The 17,493-nt window shown below is 35.3% G+C and overlaps 1 protein-coding gene across 10 annotated transcripts in view; it reads left to right on the forward strand.

The window, feature by feature from the left end:
• Positions 1–17,493, forward strand: part of KDM4C (lysine demethylase 4C) — a 279,152-nt gene that overhangs the window by 75,839 nt on the left and 185,820 nt on the right. For 9 of the 10 annotated variants that reach the window (XR_011137826.1, XR_011137825.1, XM_068927788.1 and 6 more), the window contains one exon: positions 2,079–2,216. The exons of the other annotated variant lie outside the window; for it this stretch is intronic. Coding sequence is in view for 7 of the 9 variants with exons in the window: in XM_068927788.1 (XP_068783889.1) it covers positions 2,079–2,216 (138 nt within the window). In the remaining 2 variants the exon portion in view is untranslated. The remainder of the gene's footprint in view (positions 1–2,078; positions 2,217–17,493) is intronic. 10 annotated transcript variants of the gene reach the window in all.

Here is a 17,493-nt window from a genome sequence, read left to right on the forward strand (position 1 = left end):
GAGAGGAAAGGGAGGATTCAAAAGTGGAAATGTGTGAAACTACTATGCCAGTAAGAAGATGAGACATAAAACATGACGTTTTAATAAGAAAAATGTACAGCATTGTGACATTTAATTGAGTAGTTGTTTAAATTTTAACTTTCATTTTTCCTCTTTAAAATCATAAAAATATTTCCTTAAAAGGTATCTTCTTTGTTCTTCCTCTTTCTTTCTTACTGGGTTGCCTATGCAAAGGACTATCATACAATAAAAAAATAAAATCTGTCTCATCTCTAAGAATTCTCCTTATTTTCCAGCAACAAGTACATACCTTCTTGCTGAACAGGCATCCGTCATTGTTCAGATTATCTGCTGAGTTTAAAATGGATCTGTTTTTTTAGTGAGTCTAACTTCTTATGTGAATCCAATGTAAAAAGGCACATCAAACAGAGCAATGGCAAGTCTCAGTAGACTCTTTACTTCTGAATCTTTTTATTTATTATCTCCTTCAGATAGCTGAAAAGACAGCATGGTTATGTCGTTGCTAGTGTTTGACCAGTTTGTCCTCGATATAGTCTTTGGTGGCCTGACTTTAACAATTAAAACTTCCCCGAGTGGCGAGAATATTAGTGGGTGACAAGAAATGCTGCCTGTTGTCGTCTTCATGCCCAAGAAGGGAGCAGCAGTCCGTGCTATGGGAAGATGAGCCTTTCTCTTTAGAAGGAGACTATCCTGAGCAATCTTCTGCTTGCCTTACCCCCATGTTTTTTGTAGCGTCCTCTAGAAACTTGTTTTTGTCTAATATCTGATTTTGATAAGTGCTTAGGAATTTGATTTCTCGGAAGCTATAAGAAACATTATCTGTTGCAGTAGCTTTTTTTTTTTTTGTTATGTTTTCTTTTTGCTATAATTGTTGAGGTAGTGGCATGTGACTTCTTTTATTTGAACTGATCTCTACTGTACTTGTAAACAACAGAGTGATCCTTTGGAAATACCCTTGCTTGATTTGTGGCACAGTGTCAGAGCTTAACTGTAGTCGAGATTTTCTCTCTGGGAATGTTCTTCCAGGCCCCTTCTGTGCTTTATGTATTTGGAACTCTGGTTATAAATACTAGTAGAATCCATCTGCTCTAAAACTGTGCTTCAAAAGAAAGAGAGAATGGTCAGGGCAGAAAAAAATCATTTTAATGTAACGTAAAAGCAGGATTCTATTTGCTTAAAGATGAGCAATTCTGCATAGTAGTTACAATGCAAGAATTCCCTGTTAGTAGCTGTAAGGCTGAAGAAGTGGTTCAGGGCAGTTGTCTGTAATTCTTCCTCCTTTCTTATCCAAGTGACTTGAAAATACTGCCTTGAGGATCCAAATGTATTGTGTTTCACTGTTTTGCTTGTAGTGTGTTTCCTTTGGCGTGAAAACTATGTTTTCTCCAACTGCCAAGACTCACTAACTTACTTAGGGTTCCTCCTACTTTATGCTTGATTGTCAGTAATAAATAACTTTTAAAGCCAAATCAGTCTCTCAGTCACAGGTCTTCGGACCGTATTTTTTGAAATATGTGTGTATGGGAGAGAGGGATAAGAATAAGATCTCTTCAGCCTCTCCAAGATCAATAGAGTAGTTCTGGCATTCCAGAGAAACATCTTCCAGCTGATGAACAGAATAATTTCTTCAGCATTTAATATGTAGTAGTATTTAGGGTTGGTAACTACGAGCATTTGTTTCACCCTGCCTCTGCTTCCTCTCAGTCAAATAGATTGGTGTAGCCTTTGCACGGTCTTCTGGTCTGACTGTCCTTTCCAGGTTTTATTACCAATGAATGTTGGCAGCTAGATCTGCTTTATTTGAAAGTACTTTCTGAATTTGTGAAGTAATATGTATAGTTATGCTGAGAAGCTAAATTTTATTATCCCAAATTGTAGTCAATAGCATTCTCTCAAGTATATTAGTTCTGCAAGCATTAAATTGCAGCTGCATGCAAGGAGGAAAAGAAATCTTTATTTTTATGTAATCACAAAGGAAAGCATAGTTTTCATATCTTCAGGTGCAGACCTCCTTCTGTAATGTGGTTCACTTTGTTTTATTTGTTTTTATGCTGTAGATTACACAAGAGGCAGGGGAATTTATGATCACTTTCCCATATGGCTACCATGCAGGATTTAACCATGGTTTTAACTGTGCAGAGTCAACAAACTTTGCCACAATCCGATGGATTGATTATGGAAAAGCAGCAAAATTGGTAAGTCACATTGCAGAATTGATGCCTAAGAAAATCTTACTTAAAACAGCCAATTAATCTTCTTTAAAGTTATCAGATAGCTTATAGTATATGATGACATAATAACTGTGAACCTAGAGCAGACACTTTTCAGGCTCCAAAACCAGGAATATGTTTTAGTACAGCTGAGTATTGAACCTACTTTAGGTTGCCGCGTACGTTTTTGGCTTCTGTTTGTCTACAGCCTGTAATATACAGAATCAAGTAAGCATGCAATTTGTTCAGGAAAGGATTTTTTCAGTATTATATGATTTTTTTGCTCAGAATTATGGCTTGTATAAGCTTTGGTTAGTATGCTTCCAAAAATATTTAAAGTAGAGGCATTTTCTGCATTGAAGTGATCATTACTGAGGATAGCATTGTTTAATATATTAACTCATAAGATGACGTGGACTAAAGTGCAAAACCAGATGTGCAAGTTTAACAATTATGTAACTGTAGCAAACTCTCACTGAACACTTGGGGATTAGAAGACTGTGTTCTCAAATACTGGAAAGTATCTGAAATACTAAGAATACTAAGAACTACCACCAAGTTCTCAAATGCTAGGAATTTGTGATTCTAGGCACTATCTGTTGTTGTTGTTAATGAGAATGAGTATGTTTCAAAAGGTAAAAGGTTTGTAAATCTTTTTTTTCCACATTTTTTTCCTCTACGTTGTATGTGAAAGTAATGAAAATATAAGTAGGCATTGATGTCAGGATGGTCTTCGCTTTTAATGGGAAACTTGCTTTTATAATAGCCAACTGATAAGGCATTGACTGTAAAGTCGGTTGCAAACATCTATGTATTTAATAGTTCCGACTTTCAATAGACAGTACAGTTAAAAAAATTTGAGAGAAACGTGGGCATGGACACATTGCTGAGTTAACTGTAGCAGGTAAACTATCGTGAATTTTAAAAGCTATAAATATGTTACAACTGTAAAATTGATTCAGCCAAAACTCAGAATGGCAAATTTTATCCTTGAATGTAGTGAGGCTGAGCTGCTGATACTTTCAACTGCATTGCTTTCAGTGTACAGGCTTCATATTTATCATGTTTTAAGAATCACAGAATACCTTTTTGTGTGCAGCTTCCCCAGAAAAAAACTCTCCCATATTTTATGCCTCAAGCAGGGACTCTCAGCTATTGAATTATGCCCTAAATTTAGAGTCAGGGTCAAATTCAAAGCCAATTTCAAATGTCAAAGCTAATGAAGTTTTTTAACTAGGTTGTCATGGCTTATAAGCTTTAAATACACTTTTACTTATTTAAAACTCTAGTATGTGGACATAACTTTCATCACAGGACCCTATCATTTGTGCCATGGGTTCATAAACATAGGAGCAGTATTCTGTGCATACATAATATAAGAAATTAAAATAGGTATGTGGTGTCTGCAGTTTGATTTAAACGTTTAAAAGTTTCAAAGTGGCAGTCCAATCAATAATTATGGAGAAATCTTAGATAACATTGTCATATGTGAACTCCAGTTTCTGTGACAAGTGGTCTAAGTGCTTATAGCACTTTCAGGTTTTTTTATTATTTACTACAAAAAGCACATGAGAATTGAAGTGCATTTTTCTTTTCCTTTTAAATAAGAGGGCATGCAAGGAAGTGGTAATAATTGGATTTTTAAAATTTTTACTTCCTTTGAAAAAGAGAGACTAATGGAAAGGTGGTGAATTAATTTTACATAATATTTGCTTATATTTGTTTATGCCATCAAAATATGGTAAGCAAGCTGAACGGAGAGGAAGCATTGTACGTGGTTATCTGTTCTTCGATTGTGGTTGTGCGATGCTTTGAAAGCACGTACAAATTACTAGAGTTACTCCAAACTGAGAATTCTGTTTCTTGGTTATGGTATTTCTGTAGAAAAACACAAGAAAGAACATATTTTTATCACGACTTCAGGAAACTTCCTGAAAGTATTAATTAAAAGGGAAGTAAATTATATGGCCAGAGGATGCTGATATTCTAGTTGGTTTGTTTTTGTGTTTTGTTTTATTTTTGCTACTCTGGTAACACCATGATTTCATCAACAAACCTGACAACTTTATGTTCCTGTTTGTCGTTCTTCGGAGTGCTGATGTTGTATTTAACTTATATTTTTCTTTCTATATGTAGTATATAAAAGAATTTTCATTGAAAAAACTATTTCAGATCTCCTGGTTGTATTGTATTGCTCTGCATTGTAGTGGAGAAATTGTTTGTGTCAGCAAAATGCAGTAATATCTAGGTCAGTTCATTGCTGTATTCTGCTAAGAGAATATTGCATGCTGATGACTGATTATTTGTCACATGATGACTAATATTGCATACTGATGACTGACACATTTATTTTTACAGAACAGTTTCTAATTGCTTACAGCTGGATCTCTGTCTTAGCAAAAGAAAAAATAATGAAGGACAGTCAGTATTCATTCTTCATTAATTTTGGGGGAAAAGAAAGACAGGCATGTAATTGTATGAAGATTTCCATTAATGTCATAGTAAACATTTAGGCTAAATGATAATACTGCTTTCCTTTATAAAATGAAATGATATTAAAGGTTCCCTTAATACTGGAAACTTGGGTAAAGCACAGGCTATAGATAAAAATTATGAGAAATGCTGATCTTGGTTCCCCTGTGTTGTAACCTACCTACCAGCAGTAGTTAAATCCTAGGAGCAGTGATGTAATTTCAGCTTGTATTCCAAGTGTTTATGTAAAACTTCTAGACGGCATATGAAGAGGAAGACTACAGGCTGGCACTTCCCAATGTCCAGTTTGTTGCAACTCGGCTGCTGCTTTAGCTATCGTCTCGGTTCTGAGAGTAACAACTATCTGCACAGAGAAGGTATTAGGCAGAGGATGAGGGGTGGGAAAGACACAGGCGATACACGATAAAAGACATGATTTGGACAGAATAAGCAACAGTAAAAAGGTGTTGAGAACAAAGCGGAAATGGAGAAGTACGGGAGATATATTAAAAATCCCTTAACTTCAGGGGAGAAAGAGTGTAGTTCTTGCTTTCTAACTTTTTTTCCACTGACAAGAACACACAGAAAGGGAAATAGGAGATGCTGGTGAAAGGAGCAATCCATTTATGCTGTCCTGAAGGTGCTTGCCAATTGATGTGGTACAGTGGGACACTTTAGTTCTGAAGTATGGTAATGTTGGTTCTCAAAGAATCAAAGGTAGGTAGTGCTGAGCTCAAATGCTTTAGTAAGTTGTGCTTGTTAAGTTCTGTGAAGGTAAAAGGGGCGCTCTTAGATTTAGATATAGATACAGAATTTAGATATTCGTAGTAATCATCATCCTATAACTTCAATTTGTAGAATGAAATTTATTTCTGAAAAATTTAAAAGGTGCGAAAGAGGGGCAAGGGTTATTTCTTCAGGCTTCCATAAATTTTCTCATTTTCCTAATGGAGATACTGTTTATACAGTAGAGTAGAGATACAGTAGAGTTCAAATGTGTAGTTTCATGGTATGCATTTTGAGTTACCTAACCCCAGTGCACTTTGTTACTGTTGGTAAAACAGATGAATCAGTGCCAGTTAGCTTGCATATTTTGTAGGGATCTACTCTGATTTATGCTGAGCAGGCAAATTGTGTGCTGAACAAGGGTTGATGTTTAGGTATTAAAGTTGCTGAATGTAAGTATTAACACAGAATGCCTTTATGGTTAATAAAACAAAAATCCTTCTGAAACAATTGAATGAAAGACACTTCTCTAGTCTGAGGAAAATCTTGTGTTTCTTTAGCTAAAATTTAATGTTTATTAGCTGCAGGGCTAGGGGAGGAAAGCCCTATAATTTGTAGACATCTGTGTTAACTTCAAAATTTCATGTAGTCTTCACCATCTCAGATCTTTTTATTTCATACACAAAAGGTAAGATGAGGAATTGTCATTTCCAGTTACTACTCTGAAGTATTAGTTTCCAGGCCTATTGTGTAGAACGATTTATTAAAACATCTTTTATCTATCAATGTATTTATCCCCTTCCAATCTTCACGAGAAAGTTCTCTATATGCTTAGTTTGTGGTTTTCCTACACCTCTCAATATCATTCTTACATTTCTACATTTTATCATGCTATATATGTGTTTAGTTTTCAAATTCTAGTATCAGTTATGTGTCACTGGGCATGGAGGTCTAAATTTGGGATCATTGAATGTGAATTTGCAAACTGTGGGATATCTTCTTATATGTACTGCAACAGTAAGATTGATTCAGGAATTTAGTGTGGTACTCATAGCATGTATCACCTCCTTAAGACATTACTGAGAATGAATATTGATTTTGATTGTTACTATTCTTTGAATGGTCTTTTTGATAGTCAAATGCATTTTAAAGTGATTGTTGTTGTTGTTGTTGTTATTTTTAATACATGCGAGTATTTCCTTCATACAAAGTTTACAGTGCCAGACCTCTCATTTATAGGTGCCAAAATCTGGGTTCTCAGTCATGATCCTCACCTTTTGTCCAAATAACATCTCCTGTGGACATGATCACTGAACTTTACCCAATGTAGTTTGATAATAAGAAGTGGAAAGGGATTTAAAGTTTGAACAAATTGCTATGCTTTTTCAGGCAGGCTTTTTCTTGGTATTTCTTTTTTCCTTTGCTGCTGTTGATAAGTGGTTGTTTGAAAAACCTGGATGCAGACAAATTATTTCCTTTTTATAGGGAATTCCCCTCAAATGACACTTCCTTGGACTTTGTGTAGAGGTCCCTCTCTGGACTGTATGGTCCCACTTAAGCTTGATGGATGTGGGAGAAGGAGGTGCTCAGCACAGGGAACTGAGTTCAGAGGCAGGCTCTGTGTAGAAAATGTCCAGGAGACTGGTGATGTGACCAGACTCAGTTAAAGCTCTGTTCTTTCTCACTCACTGGTGATTATTTAAGTTTCCTCCCTTCCATCCCCCTCCTGTTGCTGTTTAAGTCCCTGCAGTCCCCAGTCTTTTTTTTTTTTTTTTTTTTTTTGTTTCCCAAATCCTCTTGTCTGTCTCTCACTGCTCTCTGTCATCCCTTGCCCAATACCCTTAGCCTCAGAAGCTTTAGAGAAAGCACTGGCATTTCCAAATGCTGCTCTCATCAGTCACTGTGTATGTTTTGTGGCACAACATGATGACTTTTATCCAGTGTAAATGTATGTAAATTCCGTTGCCTTGTATGAGGGATAGAGTCACACTAGGTGATTTTACTAGTCATTATAATGATTCCTTTGTATTATAGCTCCTTTTGAAACTGTGTTTGTTTTCAGATATTGAAGGGTTCTGTGCTGGAAATCTTTTTATTACTTAGCTGATATGTAGAACCTGAAAGGAGAGGTCTGCTAACCTTTTCTGCTTAAGACTCAGGCTGCTTAAGTATTATTACCTCCTTTCATAAAATTAAGTCAGTAATTACGCATGCATATTCTTCAGTGGTAGCTGCTTAGCAACCTGTTTTCTGTGGATAGGTTAGATCAAAGTGCTGGCCTGCAGGTTGTATTTTATTTTTTCCCTTTGGTGAGATGAAGTGCAGTTGTTTTGATGTTAGGTTTGATGGATTTGTTTGCCACTGCATTCATTAGCTTCACATCAAAAAACTGACAGGCTGTTAAATGAAACTTTGGCTTAGATTTTCAGCTTGACTGTTTGGAGACATTTGTGAAGATATTTTGTTTTTGTGCTGCAGCAGCCTCAAGCACTTATGACTCTTTCAAAGGAAAGAAAAGTGATTTACTATCCTGATTTGTTTGGGTAAGAAAAAATCATTGTTTTGAGGATAGCCGTGTCCAGCTTATGCTATAGGAGGCAATATATTTATCTGGGTGCATTCAGTGAGAGCCGATATGGATGACTTAGTTTTATTAGAGAAAAAAATTATATTTAGTGAGCACACAGAAACACTTTTTCACCTCTTTCAATCTATAGAGATAGTAATTTCTTTAATGAGAACTAAGTTTAAGTTGGTTTTGTACAAGAAAATATAACAGTCATCTGTTTAAAAACAAAAATACAAATTGTACACAATTTTCCTTTTTTTTTTTTTTTTTTAAAACGAGGACAAATGTTTTAGAAGTTAGGCTTGAAGTACGTTACTACTCATACACCAGTGTTTTAATACTGAATGTCAGCAATAGCTACATGTGTGAGCTCATGGATGATTAATTCATCAGCTCGTTTTACTAGTTTGAATTGTATACTCCTGTCAATTAAATTGGTAAAAAGTTACCAATTAAAAGGTAACTGTTTTAATGCTGCATCTTGGTAAATCTGATATCAGTTTTGCATTGATATCAGCATTATTTATGATGTGCACATTAATGTTTTAACTTGCTAGAAATCATAATTAGACTCTTATATTGCTGACTTGGTTGCTAATGAAATCTTAAAGGGATGCAGGCACTGGACATCTTTCTATTTCTGGTCCTGTTGTTAGTATAATGCTACACAGCAAATCCCATGCATTCTACAGTTTGACATTTCACATCAAAATCATTGTTTACCTTTAGCTTTTACTAATTTTTCCTAGTTGTCATGAAATGTCCTTGCAGACAGAATACTGCAGAATATTCACTCATGTTCCATTTCTTAACCTCATTTTTTTGGATAGATGCTTATGTTTTAGTGATATTAGGTTGTCACTTTGTAAGCCAGTATGAAATTAGTGAAAGTGCTGGCACCTCACAGTCATGCATGCATAATATTATAAAGCTATGGGGTAGTTCAGCGCAGAGCTCCAGAGGAAGCACGTGAATATGGCAAGTAGCAGTAGTTATATCTTCAGAAATAAAGGTTGCAATTAGAATGAAAAATATATGTGGTTGCCATCTAAGGTATTGTTAGAGTACCTAGAGATTATGTAATGGTGCATTCCCATTCCTTCTCTCCTGGAGCAAGCAGCACGTGGGATAGCTGATTTCTTGATGGTAAGATTTTACCTCATCATCAGAGGTAAAATGAATCCATTTTTTTCCTCAGTCGTGCAGCTCACATGTTATAACTTGTGTATAATACAGGACTGGCCATATAAAACAGATTTTTCAATGTAATTCTGACATTCGATTGTCTTCCTATATGAGCATAGTTGAGGCTAGGGGAGATACTGTGTGAATTTAAACAAATGGGAGCACAAGCAAAAAGTAAAAATATAAATGAATATCCATCTATTGAAATAAGTTAATTGTGAGCTCATTTAACTTACAGACTCACTGTTTTCTGTCAATCTTGTATGCTGCACTTTGAAAGTGATGCCTCTGATGCCCTGCTGAAGTAGATGGTTGAGTATCTTCTATTTCTGCCCATCTTACTGCTATCCTTTAGTTTTCTTGCTTTGTTTTTACGCAATAAACTTGTAATTTCCTGAGTCAGCACCTGTTCAAGACCCAGTTTGGTTTATATATAAAAATGTCCAACTTTGAAGTCTTAATCTTTTGATCTCACAGATCATCACAGATCTGTCACTGTGATGGGGAAATTGCAAGTTTCCCAATGAGCTTGCTCACTTCTGCTCTTATAGTGTGATATCTTGAATTTAGAATTGAAATGATTTTAGAAATTGAAAGTCATTGTAGTAATTTTAAAAGATTTTTATGGCAGGAGTCTCTGTACAATTTAGCTCTTTGACTTTACAGCTACAGGAATTAAATAAATTGTTTTTGTTGTTTTTAAAGCTGTGTTACTACCTTATACAATGTTCCTCTTTGTATACCTAAATGATGCAGAATATATGCTGGCATACTGTGATATACCTTCCACTGCATGCTTGGCACAATCTGAATTACTTGTAATTATGCTGGTTCCAAGATGCAGGTGCCACCAACTTACATTTTTATTTGAAATAATAGTAATATTTTTACATGTAAATATAGCAGAGAATTATGCACCGTAATTCTGTACCATCCCGTTTTGGTAGGCCAAATGGTAAGTTCATATTCTGACACTCGTTATGACTGTGTTTTTATTTTCACAGCCTGTGCTACATTATGTGCAAGTAGTGTTGTAGCGGTGATTCTAGTGATGTAGCGGTCAAAGTAATAAATATACCACGCTGGCCTACTTGCTGGAAGTCTCCCAGAAGTTTTTGTTTTATAGCCGTTCTAACCAAAGAATTGAGTGATTATTTCCTTGAAAAAGTCAATAGTTTGCAATAAACTTTTCTTTTCAGAATATCATATGTATGAACTTTTGAGGAAATCAATGCAATTTTTCTTTCTTTACTTTTCATGCTTACCTCATGCTTACCTAAAGAATAAAAAAACCTTTTTTACATTTTAAAATCACTTTTAACTATATTGACTGTAAGTTTGAATCATGAAGCAATTCGGGTCTTCACTGTTGTAGCAGATATTTCTAGTGCTAGAGCTCGATAATGCGGACTACTTGTAAGGCGTGCCCCCTAGGTGGCCTACTAACTAAAGGTGGGGAGAAGAGTGAGATGCACTTCAGTTGCAGGGTTTTCATAGTAATTTGCTGCCCAGAAAGAAGCAGAGTTTCAAGATATTACAAATCATTCTACCTCTGTGCTTCCATCCAGTTTATGTTGGTCTCTGATATTGTTTGGACCTGAGATGTCTCTGGAATTTTTCCTTTTTCCTTTTTTTCTGTACTACAGATAAGGCTTTAGCTTTAGATTATTAGGTTATTTAGATTATTTATAATTAATTATTTACAGTAGTTTCACTTCAGTTGACCTATGTAGCCTCCAGTGGGACAGAAGAGGGGAGGTGAAGCACTCCTGCGGTTGGTACTGGTCTGACTGTCAATTAGCAGTATGGGCTCAGAGAAATCATTTACGCAATGTAAGTTATATATGATGCTAAGGATCTGTGATGCTAAGCCAATTCTAATTGGGTAAATGTGCAGATGCCTTAAAATGGGACAATAAACACGGTATTTGCCTTTTCCAAACTATGTTAAGAACAATAAAAATGTATAAGAAAGAGGTCTGAATTTTTTCTTACGTTATTATGAACTGAAGTGCGGTGAACGTATATTTGTGATATGTATGGAGAGTAAATTTATTTCAGCTACTGCAATTTTGTTGTATTTTTTCTTTTCTTTTTTTTTTTTTTTTGTTTTCTGTCATGCTTCCAATGAGTCAAAAGAAGGACTGGGTTGCAAAATTTTGCATCAAAAGGGGAAAGATTCCATCAAAACCCCCCCCCCCCAACAAAATACTCTTCTGTATGCTCTTCTCCCTTTGTTATGTGATGCCAATGGAGTGTTGATACACTTGGCTTAGCATATCAGCTGTTAATTCCTTAATCAGGATATAAGATTCAATATGGAACAGGTTGGACGAAAGTTAAGGGGTGTGTGTCAGAGTTTCTGGATTTGTACAGGTCTTATGCTGGGTAGAGAAGATGCTGGTGTTTACTTTAGTGAGGTAAAGGCTAACCATTACTATAAAATCCTCAAAAAAGAATGTGAAAGAAACATATACCTGACTTCAAGTCTGCAGTGCATGGAACTTCCTATTATATGGGTGATTACTTGAGGTAGTGGAATTGTTAAAATGCTTTTTTCAGGATCTTTCTTTTTGATTCGTGCTCCTTATTAAGTAGTAACAGCATATGGTGAATATCAGACTTTGAAGAAGATCTTGGGGTGATATTGAAAATGACTGGGCATGTTTTTATCAGTTGCTGTTGGGAAAAGGTGATTTCTACATCAGGATGACAATAAGCAGTAACGTACAGTAAAAAATGTCTTGAAATGGGATACCCTAAATGGAATATAGTTGCCAAGAGATAATAAGAAAGGGATAAAGAAATCATTTGTTGAGTTTTCAAGGAATAGGAGGAAGAGTATTTTCTTTTTGCTTGGTGTTAGATGGGAATTATGGTTTGAATTACTTTGGTACAACCTTGGTTTGGTAAGAAGGATGAAACTAATTTGTCAGAGGTATTAATCAAGATTCTCATGTTCTTAGTAAAGATATATATTCGGCATGATTAAGAAAATGTAATCTCTGCAGCCTTAATAAAGCAGTAGTTGTATATATGTCTGTGTATATTTCATTGCAAATAACACTTAGTTGGTCCCACAGGATCATGGATTCCAATCCTTATTAAACCATTAATTTGCCTGCAGTTAGCCCCACTGATTGAAGTTTTTCTAAATCTGACTTCAGGGTATGGCTGTTATGTAATGGAGGCTGAAAAAATCAGCAGTTTATCTAGGCAAGTCAGTTTCTTAATAAGTTTGCATGATTTCTGCAGCTGTACACCATGATTAGGCTGTGGTGGCTGCCTCTACCGTTCTTTATTTAGCAGATAGTTTGGAAATTCCTTCCAGTTTTTATTTAAAAAAAAAAAAAAAGCAGCTACTGGCAGTGTAGCTTTAGCGTATGAATGGGCTCAGATAATTTGTGCAACTTGTAGGCATCTCTAATCAGAATTAGATCAAGTCCTCTCTGATTTATTTTCTAATCTCCAGGTTGTTGGCTCTCCAGAAGTTACTCTTTTTGATATAACCAAACCCCACTTATTTTCAAAAGAGCTGGTGCTATCATAAAACAGTTGTAATTGCTGAATTTGGTCTTTTAAATCTTTTCTGTATCAATTTGAGGTTTACTTGCTCTAAACTCTAGAGCAAAGCGTTGCCAGATTGAATATGCAGTCTCTACAGTCATAACCAGTTTTAGGAAAGCATTTAATTTGAGTAGGGCTATGCTAGTGTTAATTATTATACAAAGTCGTCGTGGCATTCTGGGAATTCTCTTGATCTGGGGTAGAGCAGATAACGCCTAACTCTGGACAAGCTAGTTAATTTTCTAACTACAGAGCATGTAGTGCTGCAGGTTTGATACTTGCAGCCAGGAGTTAGGTTCTCTGAATACAGGTCTCAAAGCATGCAGGGCTTGTATTCTCAAAATACAAGCACTTTGCAATAGTTGATAAAAATTATGTGATTCACTTGTCAAAGTTTATAAATTGGTTCAGGAGCATGAATTTTTCCTTCTTTTTAAAATCATTACTTTGGCTTATTCATAAGTGGCAATAATGTCTAGATTAGTATAGTGATTGTATTAGTTTTACAGATTTTACTTCTTAAGCAGTCAAATTCAAGTATTGTACTGGAATTTTTTTCCTGTCATATATGACAGATAACTGTTTTGCCAGCTATTGTCAATTATTATCAATCAATTCCTTATCATGTTTCCTAAAAATGAGATGCCATATGTTAATAGAACAGTAGTGATTCATGCACATGCAAGAAGAAGAGTCAGTCATAAATAAGCACTCATAAATAGTGCTATTGAGTGGAAAAGGAAACCTTGATAGTGTTTTGAATACGGGACAGTTTCACAGCTCTTTTGTTCCGGAGCTGTAAGTATCTTATAGAAAAGAAGGTTTAGAGCAGTGGTGTTTTGTTACCAAATTGTTGTGTTCAGAATATTATATATATTCTGATCACTTAAGCAGAAAAAATATTAGAATACAGGTTGGAGGGATAAGTCAGTTGTAAATTATACAAAAAAAGTGAGTCAGTATTAATAGATCTGGATAAAGTGGTGATGTGCAATCTGTAACTTAGAGGCTCTCAGCAAAGCATCTTTAGTTATAATAACTGCAGTGTTAGCAGCAGAACAGGCAGATGGCTTGCTTTGCCATATTTTTTCCCTGTTTACTCACATTCAGTCTTGATTCGAACAAAAACAGGGTCTGTAAGGGGGGGGAAAAAAAGGGGGAAGCCCATTTGTAACATCTGTGACTTCCTGATGCCCAGATCACTGAGAGGAGGAATTTAAGAAGTGTTGTTTGTCTTTATGACTATGTGCTATAGCTCTTGGGTCTCTGAAATAGAACACTACACCATGTGTTGCAGGAGGGGGGACAAATCTGCGAAGTTATAATCAGTTAGCCATTGGCATATACATATGTATATTTTTTTAAATACAGTCACCTCAAGGTTTGTTTCTTAAGATCAGCAGCCTATCAAACATTTCTAAAATGTTTGAGAAATGGATTATTTTGAGAAATATTTGTGGCGTTTTGCATACATTATTCAGCGTAGTGTTATCTGCCTGGAAGAGAGTGAAATCTTCCATGGTGCTTTTGTGGCTGTGGCTGAAACTTCCTTGCCACAGGAAACTTCCTTACCTTGAGACAGGCATTCCCCCTTTCTTTCTGTGGTATTGACAGGCTAGTTTATTGGCTGCTTGAAATTGCAATCCCAGCCCATCAGATTTCTTAAAAGTAGCTAGCTTTTGATGTTTTCCATAGTGTGGTGCTTGTGTGACAACTTCTGTTCTTCTTCTCTAAATACTTATGTAGAGGGCACTTTCGTCCTAGACCATTCAACTCAGAAATGTGCAAACAAAGTTATGCAACAAATTTATACTGCCTAGAAAATGTAACTTTTTGTAGAACTTTTCAGAAAAGTGCCATTTGTAACACTGGAAAAATACTTAAAATTATAAGATCTTTAAGGTGACTGTGGAAAAATTAGAATTTATTCAAAGGTTTTTCTTTTTTTTAGATGAATAAAACTTAAAAAAAAAAAAAAAGTCACACTTGTGAGTTTCTTGTCTTCATGTGGACAGGAGTACATAAATACCAGAAAGTCTGTCCTTGCAACGCTTTTGACCTGTGTAAATTAAATGCTAACTTTGTAATGCAAATTGTGCGTGTATGTGTGTTTGTGTTTTCTAAGCTGATTTGTCATAAAGGTATTCTGACAAGCTTCCACAGAATAACCAAACTTGTGTTTTTAGTTCTGACTTTTGGAATATGCTGAGTGCTATAGTGCATAGGTCCTATGCTATCATAATTCTCTATGAACCATCATAGACAGCTAGCATAATATCTCTAAAAATCAAGCAATAATTTTTTATTCTAGACAGAGCTTTAATCTTAATCACGACTTGCAATGGGTATCTTGTTCCTTTTTGGCTCTGCAGCATTTTTGAAAAATGCTACATGTATGTTTTCTGTCAAATATTCAGCAAGTGCTTGTCTTGCAAGAAGAGAGAGATGATAACTTTAGTAGAATTGTTTAGTTGCATGGTGTAGCATGGGTCACTGTAACCAAAGGGGCAGTAACGGTACAGAGCATTTGTACAGAATAAGCCTGGAGATTGAAGGAGGTTTTTCATTCCATGTCTTTGTTACTGAATTCCAATATGCAATAGTGTCAGTATTTTGCTTCATAAAAAAAAATATGACTAATGTAATTGCTAATTTAGAATAACGTGAAATTTTATTGACTGCTGTGCTGCTTAAAATTTGTTACAAAACAATTTGAATTGAAAAGCTTTGAATCCAAAGAGAGTAAAATTAATGTGAATGCCTTTAATTAAAATTTACTTAATTTAAATAGTATAATTTTTATTGATTATACCACTGCAATTCATTTAGATTTTTATTTGTAATTATGATTCAATGATCTTGTTTTACCTTCCAGAGCTAGTCACAAGATGACTGAAGAAAATTCATGCTGATTAAATTGACATTTTGTACGTTTGTTAAATCAAAATCAGGCCATAATCTTATTTTTCTTTGTGAGGGTAAGTTAAATACAATATTTCTTACAAGGACAAAAAAGTTGCCCCCACTACTTTTTTTTTTTTTCCCCCCCGAATAAATCCTTGCTCATGTGTTCCTGAAATGATGTAGGTGCTTCGTTGCCTCTTATTACTTGAGGGACTGTCAGTACTACTTTCTGAAGCTCCTAGGATGATTGCTAAAGTGTAGTGTATTTTTATTTTTTCCTTCTCCATCATATGACTTACTACATTGCTTCATTATGGTCTGGTGCCTCTGTTACATTGAAGAGCAGGCACAGTTTCAAACTTAATAACTTTTCTGGCAAGGTAGTTGCCAGCTTATAGTGCTATATAAGTTGAAAACAATCAAGAATTAAAGACTTATATTATGTCCAACTGAGAACATGAATGCTATGTTGTTCAATGACCTCTTAAAGCTTATTATTATAGGTTAATTTCTTTTATCTTTTTAGTGGTGTTATTAGCAGTTAGACAGGAGAGTTGTAAGATTATTGGAAGCCAAGGCAAGTGACATAGATTCATTTATTTATACATGTACAGTGACAAAGATGTGATTCATTTCCACATCTGTGCTTATAAAGGAGAAGTAATGTAAGGGGTTACTGAAAATACTGAAGAGGAGAGCAGCTGATCAGAAAGTGGGATGATGGAGCTAATTGCCTGGCAGATGCCTGTGCCTCAGCACTAGCCTGGAGAGCTGATGATGTTGAACTAGTGAGTTCGCAGAAGTATTTTGATAATATTTGTGCAAAACAACAACCTGTGTAAGTGGCAGCGTCAGACAGCAAGCTTTGAACTTGTGTTAGCACTTCTCTTGCCTGAGTTCAGTCAGAAAGACTGAACAACTGTTGACTCACAAATTAGAAGACTTTTTTTCTTTGAAGTAATTACTTCAGATATTGCTAAGACAGTGGTACTATGCCCATTCTGTCATACCAGAGCAGCAGCATAAAAATGCTGATCTAATCAGACCATACTGTTATTTTTGAAAGCAAAATTAAAGATGTTGACAAAATAGAAGGAAATCTAGAGCAGTTGTAGTGTCCTGAAGTGAAAGTATTTGTGGCTGTTTATCGGTTTTGGTTGTTGTATAACCTCTGAATCCATTTGAGATTGGCTAATTGATAGATTTTATTATGATTCATAAGATCGCAGCAACAAGTGACTTTGCGAGTTGCATTATCAGTTCAACCTGTAGTTGTGACAGTTCCTATTAGGAATTCTGTTCCTATTCTTTTACTCTACATTACTACTTCTGTCTTTCTGTGCAGGCACACGTTTGTATACGTGTCTGGATTGTGGCCATGTTTGCCTTTCAAACTCATGTATGGTTAAGCATTCTCGAAGTAATTAATAACTGTTGTGTACAACTCTTGTGTGAAAGCAATATACTTTTCTTTTTGCTAGATTTATTCATCTCCTTCCTTACTTCAATAAAATAATGTACAGTGGGTCTCCCTATCACTAGTGTAAACTAAAGACTGTGCTACTTTCTTCTTCTTTCTTGAATGTCCTACTGAGCAAGACAATACCACAAGAAATGAAGGTACTAAAAATTCTTTTTATTATCTAGGTGCATTAGACAAATTGCTGCATGTTGTTGGACAATAATGAATTTGTATCTTCTGCATGAACAATCTGCAAATGTTCATGTTAAAAATATAATTCATAATGCAAACTTCTTGGCTTATTTTGCTTTATTTTTTGCCTTTTACATAATTTATATGTGAATTAATTGATTAAATATTATTTAAAATATTTTGCC

Source organism: Struthio camelus, chromosome Z (genome assembly GCF_040807025.1).
Source record: "Struthio camelus isolate bStrCam1 chromosome Z, bStrCam1.hap1, whole genome shotgun sequence".
Classification (NCBI taxonomy): domain Eukaryota; kingdom Metazoa; phylum Chordata; class Aves; order Struthioniformes; family Struthionidae; genus Struthio; species Struthio camelus.